General features: G+C 31.2%; 2 protein-coding genes across 2 annotated transcripts in view; one reads left to right on the forward strand and one right to left on the reverse strand.

The window, feature by feature from the left end:
• Positions 1 to 5,041, reverse strand: part of LOC129975639 (uncharacterized) — a 53,373-nt gene extending 48,332 nt beyond the window's left edge. The window contains exon 1 of the transcript XR_008785042.1: positions 4,912 to 5,041. The gene's annotated coding sequence lies outside the window, so the exon portion shown is untranslated. The remainder of the gene's footprint in view (positions 1 to 4,911) is intronic.
• Positions 5,042 to 7,424: 2,383 nt separating this feature from the next.
• Positions 7,425 to 12,692, forward strand: LOC129975407 (spidroin-2-like). The gene is made up of 3 exons (XM_056088470.1): positions 7,425 to 7,470; positions 9,799 to 10,041; positions 12,037 to 12,692. The coding sequence occupies exons 1-3, from the start codon at positions 7,425 to 7,427 to the stop codon at positions 12,690 to 12,692; spliced, it is 945 nt and encodes a 314-aa protein (XP_055944445.1).
• The last annotated feature ends 224 nt before the right edge of the window (positions 12,693 to 12,916 follow it).

Below are 12,916 nucleotides of genomic sequence, written 5' to 3' on the forward strand. Positions count from 1 at the left end.
CATAAATTGTACAAAGCTTAATGTCCAATGTAAAACGAACTATGATGCTAAGCATTCTGCTCAAGCTCTTGAGTTCAAAATAAGAGGAAAAGAAAATAAACATTTCAAAAATAGAATTATGATCCCAGAGAAGAGAGGTATTTCCTTTTTTGGGGGTTATAAGTTATATCTATATTATGTTTGTAGAGTGAATATACAGCTAGTAAAAAATATGACCATTGATCCATTGGTACGACTTATAATATCAAACATACTCTTCTGTTTTTTTTTGACGATTGATCCATTGGTACGACTTATAAATGTTTTGATACAATAAAAAAATTGTTTTTGTAATATCAAATATATCAAACATAAATAATAAAAAAAAACTAAAGTTTTTTTTTTTAAATTTTGTTTTTTAATATCAAAAAAAAAAACTACAACAAATATTTCTTGATATTATTGATATACTAGCCGCATTTGGCGACCAGCCGGTTCGCCAATCTTAATGTTCGTTTAAATTTTAATAATAAAATATTTTACGCAATTCCTACTTTAATAGATTCTTCATCAAAATATTTTAAAACTTCAAATTTTGATAGTCATATAATTCACTCATAATATTATAAAGGCCTTCAATCATAACGTAATATGTATCTCTCTCATTTTCTGTTACCCCTCGTAGAATTTATGCTTTAAAGTGGAAAGAAATAATCTGCAATTAATATAATAGTTTTTACTGAAGCAAAGCATTTTTTTATAATATGATTATTGATAACAGTCACTGAGCTTTTAAACTTTATGGGCACTAAAGAATATCTTACTTAATTTATGTTATATCTCAAGAATTTGTCAACAAAATTTTCTTAGATTCATCATGAACAGATCGATTCATTAACAATGTTTCATTTTAAATGCATCAAACACTAAGAAAATAAAATGAATCGTTTAAAATAATCGGTCGAAAACAGGTTTCAAAAAACTACTTAAAAAACGATGTACTTAAAACTATAAGCATATACAAAAAATATATAACTAACATAAATACGATTTATTTACAAAAGCATGCAACTAACCCAAAAATAATTTAAAACATCCGTTGATAATGGTTGCCATGTCAACAGTCAGAACACATGCGTGAATTTTCTTCGCCAGTTACGGTAACGGAAATGCGTGAATTTTTCTACGCCAGTTGGGGTAACGCTATGCAGATTAGACATTTTTAATTTCCTTTATTCTGTGTTATTTTAATTCAAAAGTACTTCAGAATGAATGTGAAACATGGATTAATTAACAATGTTTAATTTTAAATGCATCAAACATTAAGAAAATAAACAGAATCGTTTGAAATAATCAGCCGAAAATTTTTAACCCTAGCCTCATTACTGTTGGGAGAAAAAATCTTACTCATTTGGCGGTGGGGAAAATGGAAGATTTTTTTGGCGGGAAAGTTAGTTTTTAATTAATAATTAAAATTCTAATTAAAAATTCAAAAAAAGGGACCCCAGGTGCACATTCCCGACCTCTAAGGTATACATGTACCAAATTTGGTAGCTGTAGATCAAACGGTCTGACCTGTAGAACGCCAACACACACACACACACACACACACACACACACACACACACACACACACACACACACACACACACACACACACACACACACACACACATTGAGCTTTATATAAGTATAGAAGATAGAATCAAATGTAGGTCAAGAAATATATTTGATAATTTGATATACATCAATATCAAATAATATATGTCTTGAATTATATTTTTCCGAGATACATATTTTAATTTTTTAAATATTGTTTGCTTATGAAATTTATAAGAAGATCTTAATAGTATAAAATTGATAATAGCAAAACTAATGTAATGAAAAAAATTATATTAGGAGATTTTAATACTAAATCTTTGATATTGAATCAAAAAAGATCAGACAAAAGGCCGATAGACCAATATTGTTACAACTGCTTTCGTTTCAGAAGTGTTTCGATATATCAGGATCTTTAAATCTACCCGATTTCTTCTTTAATTTGGTGAATTACTCAAATGATGATAGAATAAGTCAGCAAATAGAGTCACTTGCATTTTAAAACATTTATTTGATTTAGACGCAACATATTTCTATCAATTCACACTCACAACACGGCTATGTACAAAACTTATATGCAAACAGTTACGAAATATATTTTACAATGATGAAACAAGAGCGAGCAGGCTCGTGAAAAGTCATTCACACACAGTCTTTAAAATCAACAGAAATAGAGATAACCTATATTCTCATTTTAACTAAAATTAAATTTCCGAAGCATATTTCTGCGTTAAAGAAGAAACAAAGAATTTTCTGCTTTAGAATAATTTATGTAAAAGTAATTTTTACATTAAATAGTTTCCGCATCGATAATTTTGTCAACACGAATAAAATAACAATATTGTATTTCTCAAATTCATGAATAATTTCAAAATTCATGAATAATTTTTTTAGATTTTCTATATCTCACACAGTACAATACATTTGCAAAAAGAGTTTTATGTATTCTCATATTGCATCAAAATAAATAAATTGAGCGGCTACACTTTCACGCTCAATTTGATTCTAACCGAAATAAAAGTATATTCGTAAACAAAATAATAAATTTGATTAACATGCAAGAAAGGATATTACTTTGGGAAGTTTTTCTACTAGAAATGAATATTTTCCGAAGTAAAGCCTATAATGAAAAATTATCGAATTTTGCTTATAAATTTTGCCAAAGACAGCATAAGTAAGAAAGAGAAAGTTTCTGCTAAAATAGAAAAAAAAGGTTACTTTATCTTTTATCCTCCATTAAAATTCGTCAAACAATCAAATTTAATTAAAGCATATAAATGAAGCCTTTTGTTTATAAAGTCTGCAATTTAGACTGAAAATGTTCCACTAATTCTTTTTTTTAAAAGAATTTTTTTTTGTCCAACTGTTTCTCTTAAAAAAATTTGCCGATACTTCAAAATCAGAAAGCGAATTATAATACAGTAGAATAATCCCAATGATAAATTAAAATAATCATTTTGTCGATTTTAATTATAAAAATCCAAAAGTATCCTTTTCTATTTTTTTCTAATGAACATTGAGGATTTTACCATCTACTATGAGCCATATATGTCGCGACACAATATTAAGAAAAACCATTTTAAATTAACGGAATGATACCAATGATGTTTTTTATAAGTGGAAGTACTTTTTTAAATATAAAATCCTAGAAAAGAATTCGAATCTCAAACATACATTTCTCGTATATAAAATTCTATGTTCAATTCACTGAACATCGGTGGTTAGCAAGTGTGTAATTTAAAAAGGGAAAAGATTAACAAAGTACTTATTTTAGAAATTCAATGTGGAACTTTTTAGAGGAAAATTTATTTTTCTAATAGCATGTAAAATCATAGAAAAAGATTCACATTTTAGATATAAATTTTTCGTATCTAAAATACTCTGTCTAATGCACTGTACAGCGGAATAAACAATATATTTATTAAAACAAAAAAAGTGGAAAAATTAACAAAATTTGTATTTCTAAAAAGTCTACCCTGAAATTTTCTATAAGAAAATAATCTTTAATGATTACATGCAAAATCTTAGAAAAGAATTAATATCTCAAAGACAAAATTTTCGGATCTAAAATTCTATGCATAAAGTTCTGCACATTGAAGTCATCAATTTAAAACAGATTTTCTGATTACATTCCAAATATTAGAAAAGTATTTGTATCTCAAAGGCAAAATACCTGTATCTAAAATTCAATGCTTAAAACACTGCACATTGGAGTCAACAACTTAAAATGGATTTTTCTGATTACATGCAAAATCACAGAAAAAGATTCAAATATTGAAATGTAAACTTCGTAGTATCTAAAATTCTATGCTTAATGCACTGTACATCGAACTAAGCAATGTGTTTACTTGAAAATTGAAAAATAAAAAAAAGGCTTTATTTAGAAAAATTCATAGTGGAATTTTCTAGTGGAGAATGTACTTTTCTGATTACATGCAAAATCATAGAAAAAGATTCAAATCTCAAATATAAATTTTTGGCATCTAAAATTCTATGCTTCATGCACTGTACATCGGAGTGAGCAATGTGTTTACTTGAAAAGTAAATTAACAAAGGAATTAATTAACATTTAGAAAAATTCAGCCGGCGTTCGGCATAGGGGTGGTACGTCTTCCCCGTGATCTGGGTGTCCCGGATTCGGGCATGGTTGTTCTTCTTCTGTATTCTATCTGTAAGGTGTGTGAATGTGCCCTCCCTACTGTAAAAAAGGTTTGATGCAAGCGAATGTGACACATGAAGTAGCTAAGTCGTACTCTTGGCTCTAGTTGGCGCTACTGAAAAGACGGCCCTTCGGCTTAAATCGCTGACCGATAACTGTCGGCAGGCTTGTAAAGTGCCATAAGTAACTACAACAATAACAGAAAAATTCATCTTGGAATTTTCTAGAGGAGAATGTATTTTTCTGATTACATGCAAAATCGAAGAAAACGATTCAAATGTAAAATGTAAATTTCTGATATCTAAAATTCTATGCTAAATACAGTGTACATCGGTGAAAGTAATGTGTTTTTTTGAAAATTAAAAAAATAACAAATGCCTGATTTAGAAAAATTCATCGTGGAATTTTATAGAGGAGAATGTATTTTTCTGATTACATGCAAAACCATAGAAAAAGATTAAAATCTCAAATGTAAATTTTTGGTATCTAAAATTCTATGCTTAATGTACTGTACATCGGAGTCATCAATCTGTTTACTTCAAAAAGCCGAAAAAGTAATAAAGTGCCTATTTTAGAAAAGCTCCTCGTGGAATATTCTAGAAGAAAACGTGCTATTCTTATCACATGCAAAATCTTTGGAAAAAGGAAATGGAAAAAATAAAAAGTTGTTTCACCTTATATGTCTTCGTCATTTTCGTCTTTCATCTGTGTAAGCAATATGTTTACTTCCCAAAGAGAAAAATCAACAGGTTGTACTTATTTTAAGAAAAGTTTGCTTGTTAACGTGCTACCTTTGAAAATTCTTGTTTACAAAATTTTCAAAAAAAAAAAAAAAAAAAAAAATACATGTTAGTTTGCAATAACACAGCTTGTCAAAACATGGTGACTGGCTGCGACCTCGCAAATCGGTCACTCTTGTTTCCTATTACACGAGTTAGCTCAAAGCAAAAATTTCCATTTTTGGTTATTTTTTTAAGCCGCCAATGTGTCGCCTCAAGAAAATTTCGTTGGCTGCGTAGTTACGAGAAAGTTAACTCGCACATTGAGAAGTGAAGAATGCTGAGCTGATTGCACGAAATTTGTGTAGCACCAGGTGTTTCAAAAGCACGTTTCGAACTTCTTCGAAAAATAATCTTATGCATAATAAATGAGGTGTCAATTAATTGTTTTACTAGAAATTAGCAGTAAGATTTCATATGTAATTATAATAGCAACTAAAACAAATAAGGCCATATTAATAAGATAAAAATGCAAAGATAGAGAACTCCGCATATTGGTGATATACATTTCGGAACATGGAAAAAAGAATAAGTAATGAAATAGCGAAACCGAATGATAAATTATGTATTAACAGTTTTTTATAAAAGCATAATTCGGTTGTATTTGTATAATTAAATTATCGTGAAGATACACGTTAATTACGAATTATAAGTGATATAGGACTACAAACACATTCTAATAATTGTCATAAAAACTCAGATATCTGTTTAATTAAAAAATTTATGCTGACAATAAAATTTTTTTCCTCGTGTTCTTGAATATGAAACAGGAGGAAAAATTCGCATTTTGCACTCTTAATATACATTATTTTTGTCTACAGTGCTCTGAACAGATATAGTTAAGCTCTACCGTTTTCACCTTAAGTTAGATGAACACCCAATACAGCTTCAAAAGCACCGATGAAAAAAACTACTCCTCAAATTAAATAAAGAAAAACGAAGAAAAATACATATAAAAAATCACATGTCGCATATACTTCTAAACTTGTAATCTTTTGTTGACAGAAGAAATATTTAACGTTACACTCAACTCCTTTAATCTTAGTGTCAACGATTTTAGCTTATACTAACTGGTAACTGGCACGTTGCTGCAAAAGAAATTATTTTGAAAATATCGTTTGAGATTTGAAATAACTATCTTGTTAATTATTAATAACAGAAAGAATGATATTTATTTTCTTGTCGACAATGAATACATTCATTGAAATTGACTGATATATATAAAGGAGAAGTATAAATGATATTTATTCTATTTTTTAAAATTTAGTTGTAATAATTGTACTATACCTATAACCTTCCCGCAAGTGCAAGCACTAAGTTGGCAAAGTTTGATCGCAATCGGATGAACAGCGGTTCTGCAGCGCATAAAATACAATATATATATATACAGTAGACTCCCGATTATCCGCGGGCGGGTTATCCGCGCCTGCCACACTAAGTTTTCTTTTCTGCTTCCAAGCAAAGGGAAAATGCTTCCAAAGCAAGAAGCAAACACAAATGACTGATTTCTTCAAAAAGGTGTAGTTTTACAGTGATGCTTTTGTAATTACATAATACATTATAGTATTAAAACAGTACATATGTATTGATTTTTCTGTGTATCCTTGACACCTCTCGTAAGTACAAAGAACTTTTCCGTTTTCACTAACAAAATGCATTTTAGGTTAGTTTTGAGTGATATACTAAAATATTAAGCGTTAGTTAAACATTTCCTGCTGTTTATTTTACGTTTTATTGTACATAAAACGATTTTTCAAAGTTGGAATGACTGTTTTCTCTTTTGCTATACCCGTTTTTAGCTTTTTTCGGATTATCCGCGATTTTTGTTATCCGCGGCGGTCGCGCCGCCCAATTCCGCGGATAATCGGGAGTGTACTGTATATATATATATATATATATTATATTCATTTTTATATATTAGAATAAACCTAAAAAAGTGCTTCCGAAGAGTTTTTTAGCAGATAAATTTCAATGCATTTTCCCTTTCCAAAATTAAACAAAAAAGCTCTTAATCGGATTTATACAGAATATTTTATGAATTAGTTGTCGCCTTTGGGGACCAGCTGGTTAATGGTCGCTACAATTTCCAATTAAATATTTTACGTAACTTGGTCTAAATAGTTTTTTTCAAAAAATATTTTTAATCTTCAAATTTTTGAGATAAATAATTCATACTATTTTAGAAGCATTAAATTGTTTCATTTCCTTTCAATTCAATTTCAATGCATCATGGAAATTGAAAAATAATAAATAATATATAAGGTGGTTAAAATTAAAACACCCTTACTCTGAGCTCTCAATATAGCGAACTACTTAGTGTAAAGGCTCCAAAATTCTTGAAGAGACTACTCAGGACATGCGGAAATAGATTACGTGAGAAAAAAAAATAGTGACTGAAACACCGACAGATGGCGCTGTACAACAAAAAATATCCTGAAAAGTCTCAAATTACACGTTTGTAACTCATTTTATTCTAGTATATCTAACTTCAAGGGCCTGATCGATGCAAGAGAAATTGTTCAATAGGTTTCCCTTCTTCCAGATGTAAAGTCTGCATTCTGTAGACAGCTTGATCAACCGAGGATCGTAATTGGTCGATTGAGATGTTTCTCACATGCATAGTGATCATGTCTTCCAAATCTGCCATGGTTATCAGGCGTCCTCGATAAGCAAGATTTTTTTTAAGTATCTCCAAAGCCAAAAATCACAGCGATTAAGATGTGTAGTACGAGATGGTTAGGTTGCCGGAAACACACAATTACTCTATCATTTGTAAAATGTTGCCGAAGAAACTGCACAACTAGAGTCCAATGTGTGAAGGCGCTACATCTTGCATAAAGGTAAATAAATCAAGACATTGGTGCTGTTGCATTAGGGGTGCAGCAAAATTTTCGAGCATGTTTTGGTACCTCCTGGTCCTTTGCGTAAATTTTGAAGTCGACGATACTCTCGAAGTACAACTGCAGCATTTCCTTTGTTTTCATAAAACAACTTCACAAGCAAAGCGCAAAGCCATCGCTGATATGAATGACATTTGCCTAGCTTTACCCGTTTTATGCTTAGAACCATAGCAGAAAACCAAGGGTGTATGCAAATTTTTGTACATCCAGTGCGAAATTGTAGTTACAATGACAGTTTCAGTTTCTTTACTTTTTTATCTGTTTTTTTCTTCATACAAGCCATAGAAATTAGGAAGAAAAAAATTCATACCGCATGGTTTTTTTGTGTGATTATTTTTGTCTTTTTTAGCATATTTTCTGTTGTACTGTGCTCTTTATCAGTGTTTTTGAAATTAATTTTTTTCTCGCAATCCTTCGCCTTATTGAATAATATGTTCAAGAATTTTGGAGTCTTTACACTGAGTAGTTCGCTGTATAGAGAACTCAGAGTAGGGGTGTTTTAATTTTGATACTCTTGTATTTACAATAGCGCCAAATTATTAACTGCGCATATTTATGCTTAGATTGTTCATAAAGTTGAAAGAAATTTAGAATTTGGAAGAAATTTACACTTCTCTATGACAAAATTCAAAAAGGCGATGAATCCAGATAAATGTTATTTTTTTTGTCCAATTCGATTGGAACATTTCTACATGAATGAAATAATATGCTTATGAAAAAATATTAGTAGTAGCAAAAAATAGTTATGGCTGGATCCAAAAGAGGAAAGTTAATTCTATCGTGTTCTTTATAAGTGAAAATGAGCAAAATCATTAATAATTTTATTTTTATTTTATCTTTTGCGATTTATGTCGTGTGTCTACTTTAGCTAAAAGATATAATAGTAAAATTCTGCCTTTTATAAACTTTTATTGTATTTGTGAATTGTTTACTCCTCGAAGAGTTGGTGTCGCTATATCTTTTTTCGATTTCGAAGCAAAAGGAAAATAATTATTTTAAGACTTTATTTATCGAATTATTTTATCAAATTTTTATTTTTATTTTTACATCATTAATTAAGTTTTAATGCAAAATTAGCCCAGAAAAGAGGAAAAATACCTTTTAATTATATATATATATATATATATATATATATATATATATATATATATATAAATTTAATTAATAATTAAAGATTTTTAATTTTTGCTTTTAGCTGATATTTATCACTTGCTATCCGAACTATTTTTTTTTTTGTTCTTTCGAATACCGTTCGAAAACACTGACATATTATGAAGATATCAGTTTGATTTTAACGGTACTTTTAAGTACCGTTGGTAAATAAAGGGTTAAATGGGAAATCGTAATTTTGAGCCTTGCTCAAACGCAGGGGACAGTGCTTGAACAGGCTCTCTCTCGATGCTTTTGTTTCATGCTATAAGGCAAATATTTTAACATGGAACAATGCCATGGAGCCTTTGATTCTATCTTTTCGTTGGAAGCGAGCTGCGAACTATAAAGTCCAAGTCTCGAAGATGAGATCCTACCATCAAGCTTAGTCCCCAATTAAATTTTAAAGTGAAAAGGTTATTCAAATACAAAATTTGAATTTAAACAGTGCATTAAAGGAAAAATTGAATTGCACATATAGAAAACTATGTTTGTACAAGAATTATCGTCTCTTAAGCTTATTTATATTTGATTAAATTATACAGACGCAGTATTTCGTTGTTTCTTTGGTTAGTATAGCAAGCACACAATATCCCTAATATAGAGAGAATCAAATTATAAATGATATTTCAAGATTAAGTAGCTTAAAATGCCTTTAATTTAATAGGTTATCCGTTTTCTAAATTGCGTTAAACTTCTTTAATAGAGTTGAATACTATATTTAATATATAAGCACAAGGAGCTGGACAACAAGGCCCAAGTGGTGCCGGACAACAAGGACCTGGCGGTCAAGGACCATACGGACCTGGGGCAGCAGCCGCAGCAGCAGCCGTTGGAGGATATGGACCAGGAGCCTCACAACAAGGACCAGGAGGTGCTGGCCAGCAAGGAACCGGTGCTCAAGGACCTTACGGACCAGGTGCCGCAGCCGCCGCAGCAGCCGCTGGAGGATATGGACCAGGAGCTGGACAACAAGGTAACATATGCTTTTATTTAACATATATTTAGACTGAAGATGAGACTTAATATGTCATTGACTATCTAAAGAAACTTCATCCAATACTGTTTAATTTTTGTGTTATCTTACGGAGTTAGATGCATGGTATCCGACCTGAAATTCATGGTGTATCTGGCTGACATCCATAGAGGTGTTGGGTTTTGAGTTTGTAATCTCACAGTTTGTAAGAGCAGGCATAACAACTATCAAAGTGTTCGCTCTAAAACTATTGTCGATTTTAACAAACTAAATTTTCGTCAGATATTCCATAATTTTTACAAAGGACAATCTTTTTCGATTTTGCATTTTTCAAAATAATTCGACCACCTGAATTTTATTTTTTGAAAATTTTCTTTCTGTTTGTTATTACGAAATGTAAAGTTAAATGAATCTTGTATTTTAGGGCTGCATTTATTTTATTTAGAATAATATTAAAATGAAAAGCAATTTAGAATTTGGAACAGAATCACTTGAGTGCAAGCAATATAACGAAATGTATGACATTCGATGTCATATTTAATGAGCTTCCAATCGATGCCAGTAGTGATTCCGTTCTTTGTTGAAGTGCATAATTTTTATATTTGAATCTTGCAGTTTGTAAAATGAAATCAATATTAGGCTGAAACTATCAAAGTATTTTACTACCAAAGCTTTAAAGTAGCTTTTTAAAAAAAGGGAGTGCGCAGCAACATTTGGATAATGGTGAAAACTTCATTTACTAAGCATTACTGAATTTAAACCATATATCTTTACTTATAGAAAGATTAGTAAAAACATTATTTATGGTAGGAAATACATTAAGATTTTTATTTAATTTTTAACTAAAAGATCTTAATTGAGTCTGTTGGTATTGAATCTAAATATTATATATATATATGTGTGTGTTAAGCTAATATATTATTACTTTTACATTTTATTCACTTATATTTATTAACCCCTTCGTAGACACTGACATATCTGACGCGCCATTATCTGTCACGCTCTGATCGAATTATTGAATTTTTAGTTTTAAAACTGTAAGTTTTAATTTTAAGTCTGTAAAACAAACAGAATTAAGTATTTAAAAATATGAAAAGCGTTCAGAAATGCTTCAATATCTCAAATGATCTTTATTATTTTATAAGAATCAAAATGACAATTTATGTCAAAAATAGGATGAGTCATCTAATTAGGAAGTTAAACAAATTCTTTTTTCAAGGAGTTAAACTCATAATTATTAATCATAGTGGGAAAAAATATTTTTCTTCTTTCATTCATTTAGAAGAACTACTACTTTTTTCATATAAAATATTTTAATGCCATAAAATCTGACAAATTTCTTTTTGTATTCGTGAAAAAAAATGTTTAATTAACAGAAGAAATAAACATTTTCTATTATTACAAAAGAAAATATTTCCAAATGATCGGGGATTGAATTACGTAAATCTCACATTTAAAACTGAAAAATAAAATAAAAAAAGTCTGAAACTCAACGTCTACTTTTGCATAAAACTTTAAAATATGCAGTATTTATATAAGAGTCAATTATGGTTGATAATACAAAAATAATAATTGCCGTTTCCATACAACACATGCTTAATTTCATAAAATCAAATATTCCACGTTCGGAAAATTCAGTTTCAATAAAGTGCATCTAAATTAATTTAGAGTAAAAAATATGAGCATTAAAAAAAATTTTCATTTTCATATAAATAAAAAGACTAATAGCATATATTCATATAAATAAAACGACTAATAATATATATTTATATATTTAACATTAATAGAATTTATTTTTCCATGAAGCGTGTGCATTCCCTATAGGAGACAACCATTATTTTCAAATTCATGCAAAGCCCTTGTCATTATAAAATTAAAATGCCTCTTATCGCAATTACTAATTTATATTTCAAAAAGAAAAATCAGAAAATTTCCTTATTTCCAATATGTATCATCAAAATTGTTAATTAAAAATTATCGTAAAATTTTATAAAGGTCCAGGAGGTGCCGGTCAACAAGGACCATATGGACCAGGATCTGGACAACAAGGCCCTGGAGGGGCAGGACAACAGGGACCTGGTGGTGCCGGTCAAGGAGGACCTAGTGGACGAGGCCCATATGGACCTGGTGCAGCTGCCGCCGCCGCTGCTGCTGGTGGATATGGACCTGGAGCTGGTCAACAAGGCCCAGGAGGTGCAGGACAACAAGGACCTGGTGGTGCCGGTCAACAAGGACCTGGAGGCGCCGGTCAAGGAGGACCTGGAGGTCAAGGACCTTATGGACCTGCAGCAGCCGCCGCCGCAGCAGCAGCTGGAGGATATGGACCAGGAGCAGGACAACAAGGTCCTGGAGGGGCAGGACAACAAGGACCTGGTGGTGCCGGCCAACAAGGACCTGGAGGCGCCGGTCAAGGAGGACCTAGTGGACGAGGACCATATGACCTTACGGACCAGGTGCAGCCGCAGCAGCAGCAGCCGCTGGAGGATATGGACCAGGAGCTGGACAACAAGGCCCAGGTGGAGCAGGACAACAAGGACCTGGAGGAGCAGGACAACAAGGACCAGGAGGTGCCGGCCAACAAGGACCTGGAGGTCAAGGACCTTACGGACCAGGTGCAGCTGCCGCCGCAGCAGCAGCCGCTGGAGGATTGAATAGCTCATTTGTGTATTTTCCAAATTAGCCAAAGTTTTCACTTAATTTCTTTTGTGTTTAAATTCAGTTTCTATCAACAGTATTAAAAAAATGAAGGAAAATTTATTATAATACCTCATACTAGCAAATATTTCTGTTCAGTGAATTCTCAAAGTTAAATGGAATTGTCGAATTTGCATGTCGAATGCATGTATTTATATCCAGGAAATTAAGATCCTGAGTG

Source organism: Argiope bruennichi, chromosome 7, assembly GCF_947563725.1.
Source record: "Argiope bruennichi chromosome 7, qqArgBrue1.1, whole genome shotgun sequence".
NCBI lineage: Eukaryota > Metazoa > Arthropoda > Arachnida > Araneae > Araneidae > Argiope > Argiope bruennichi.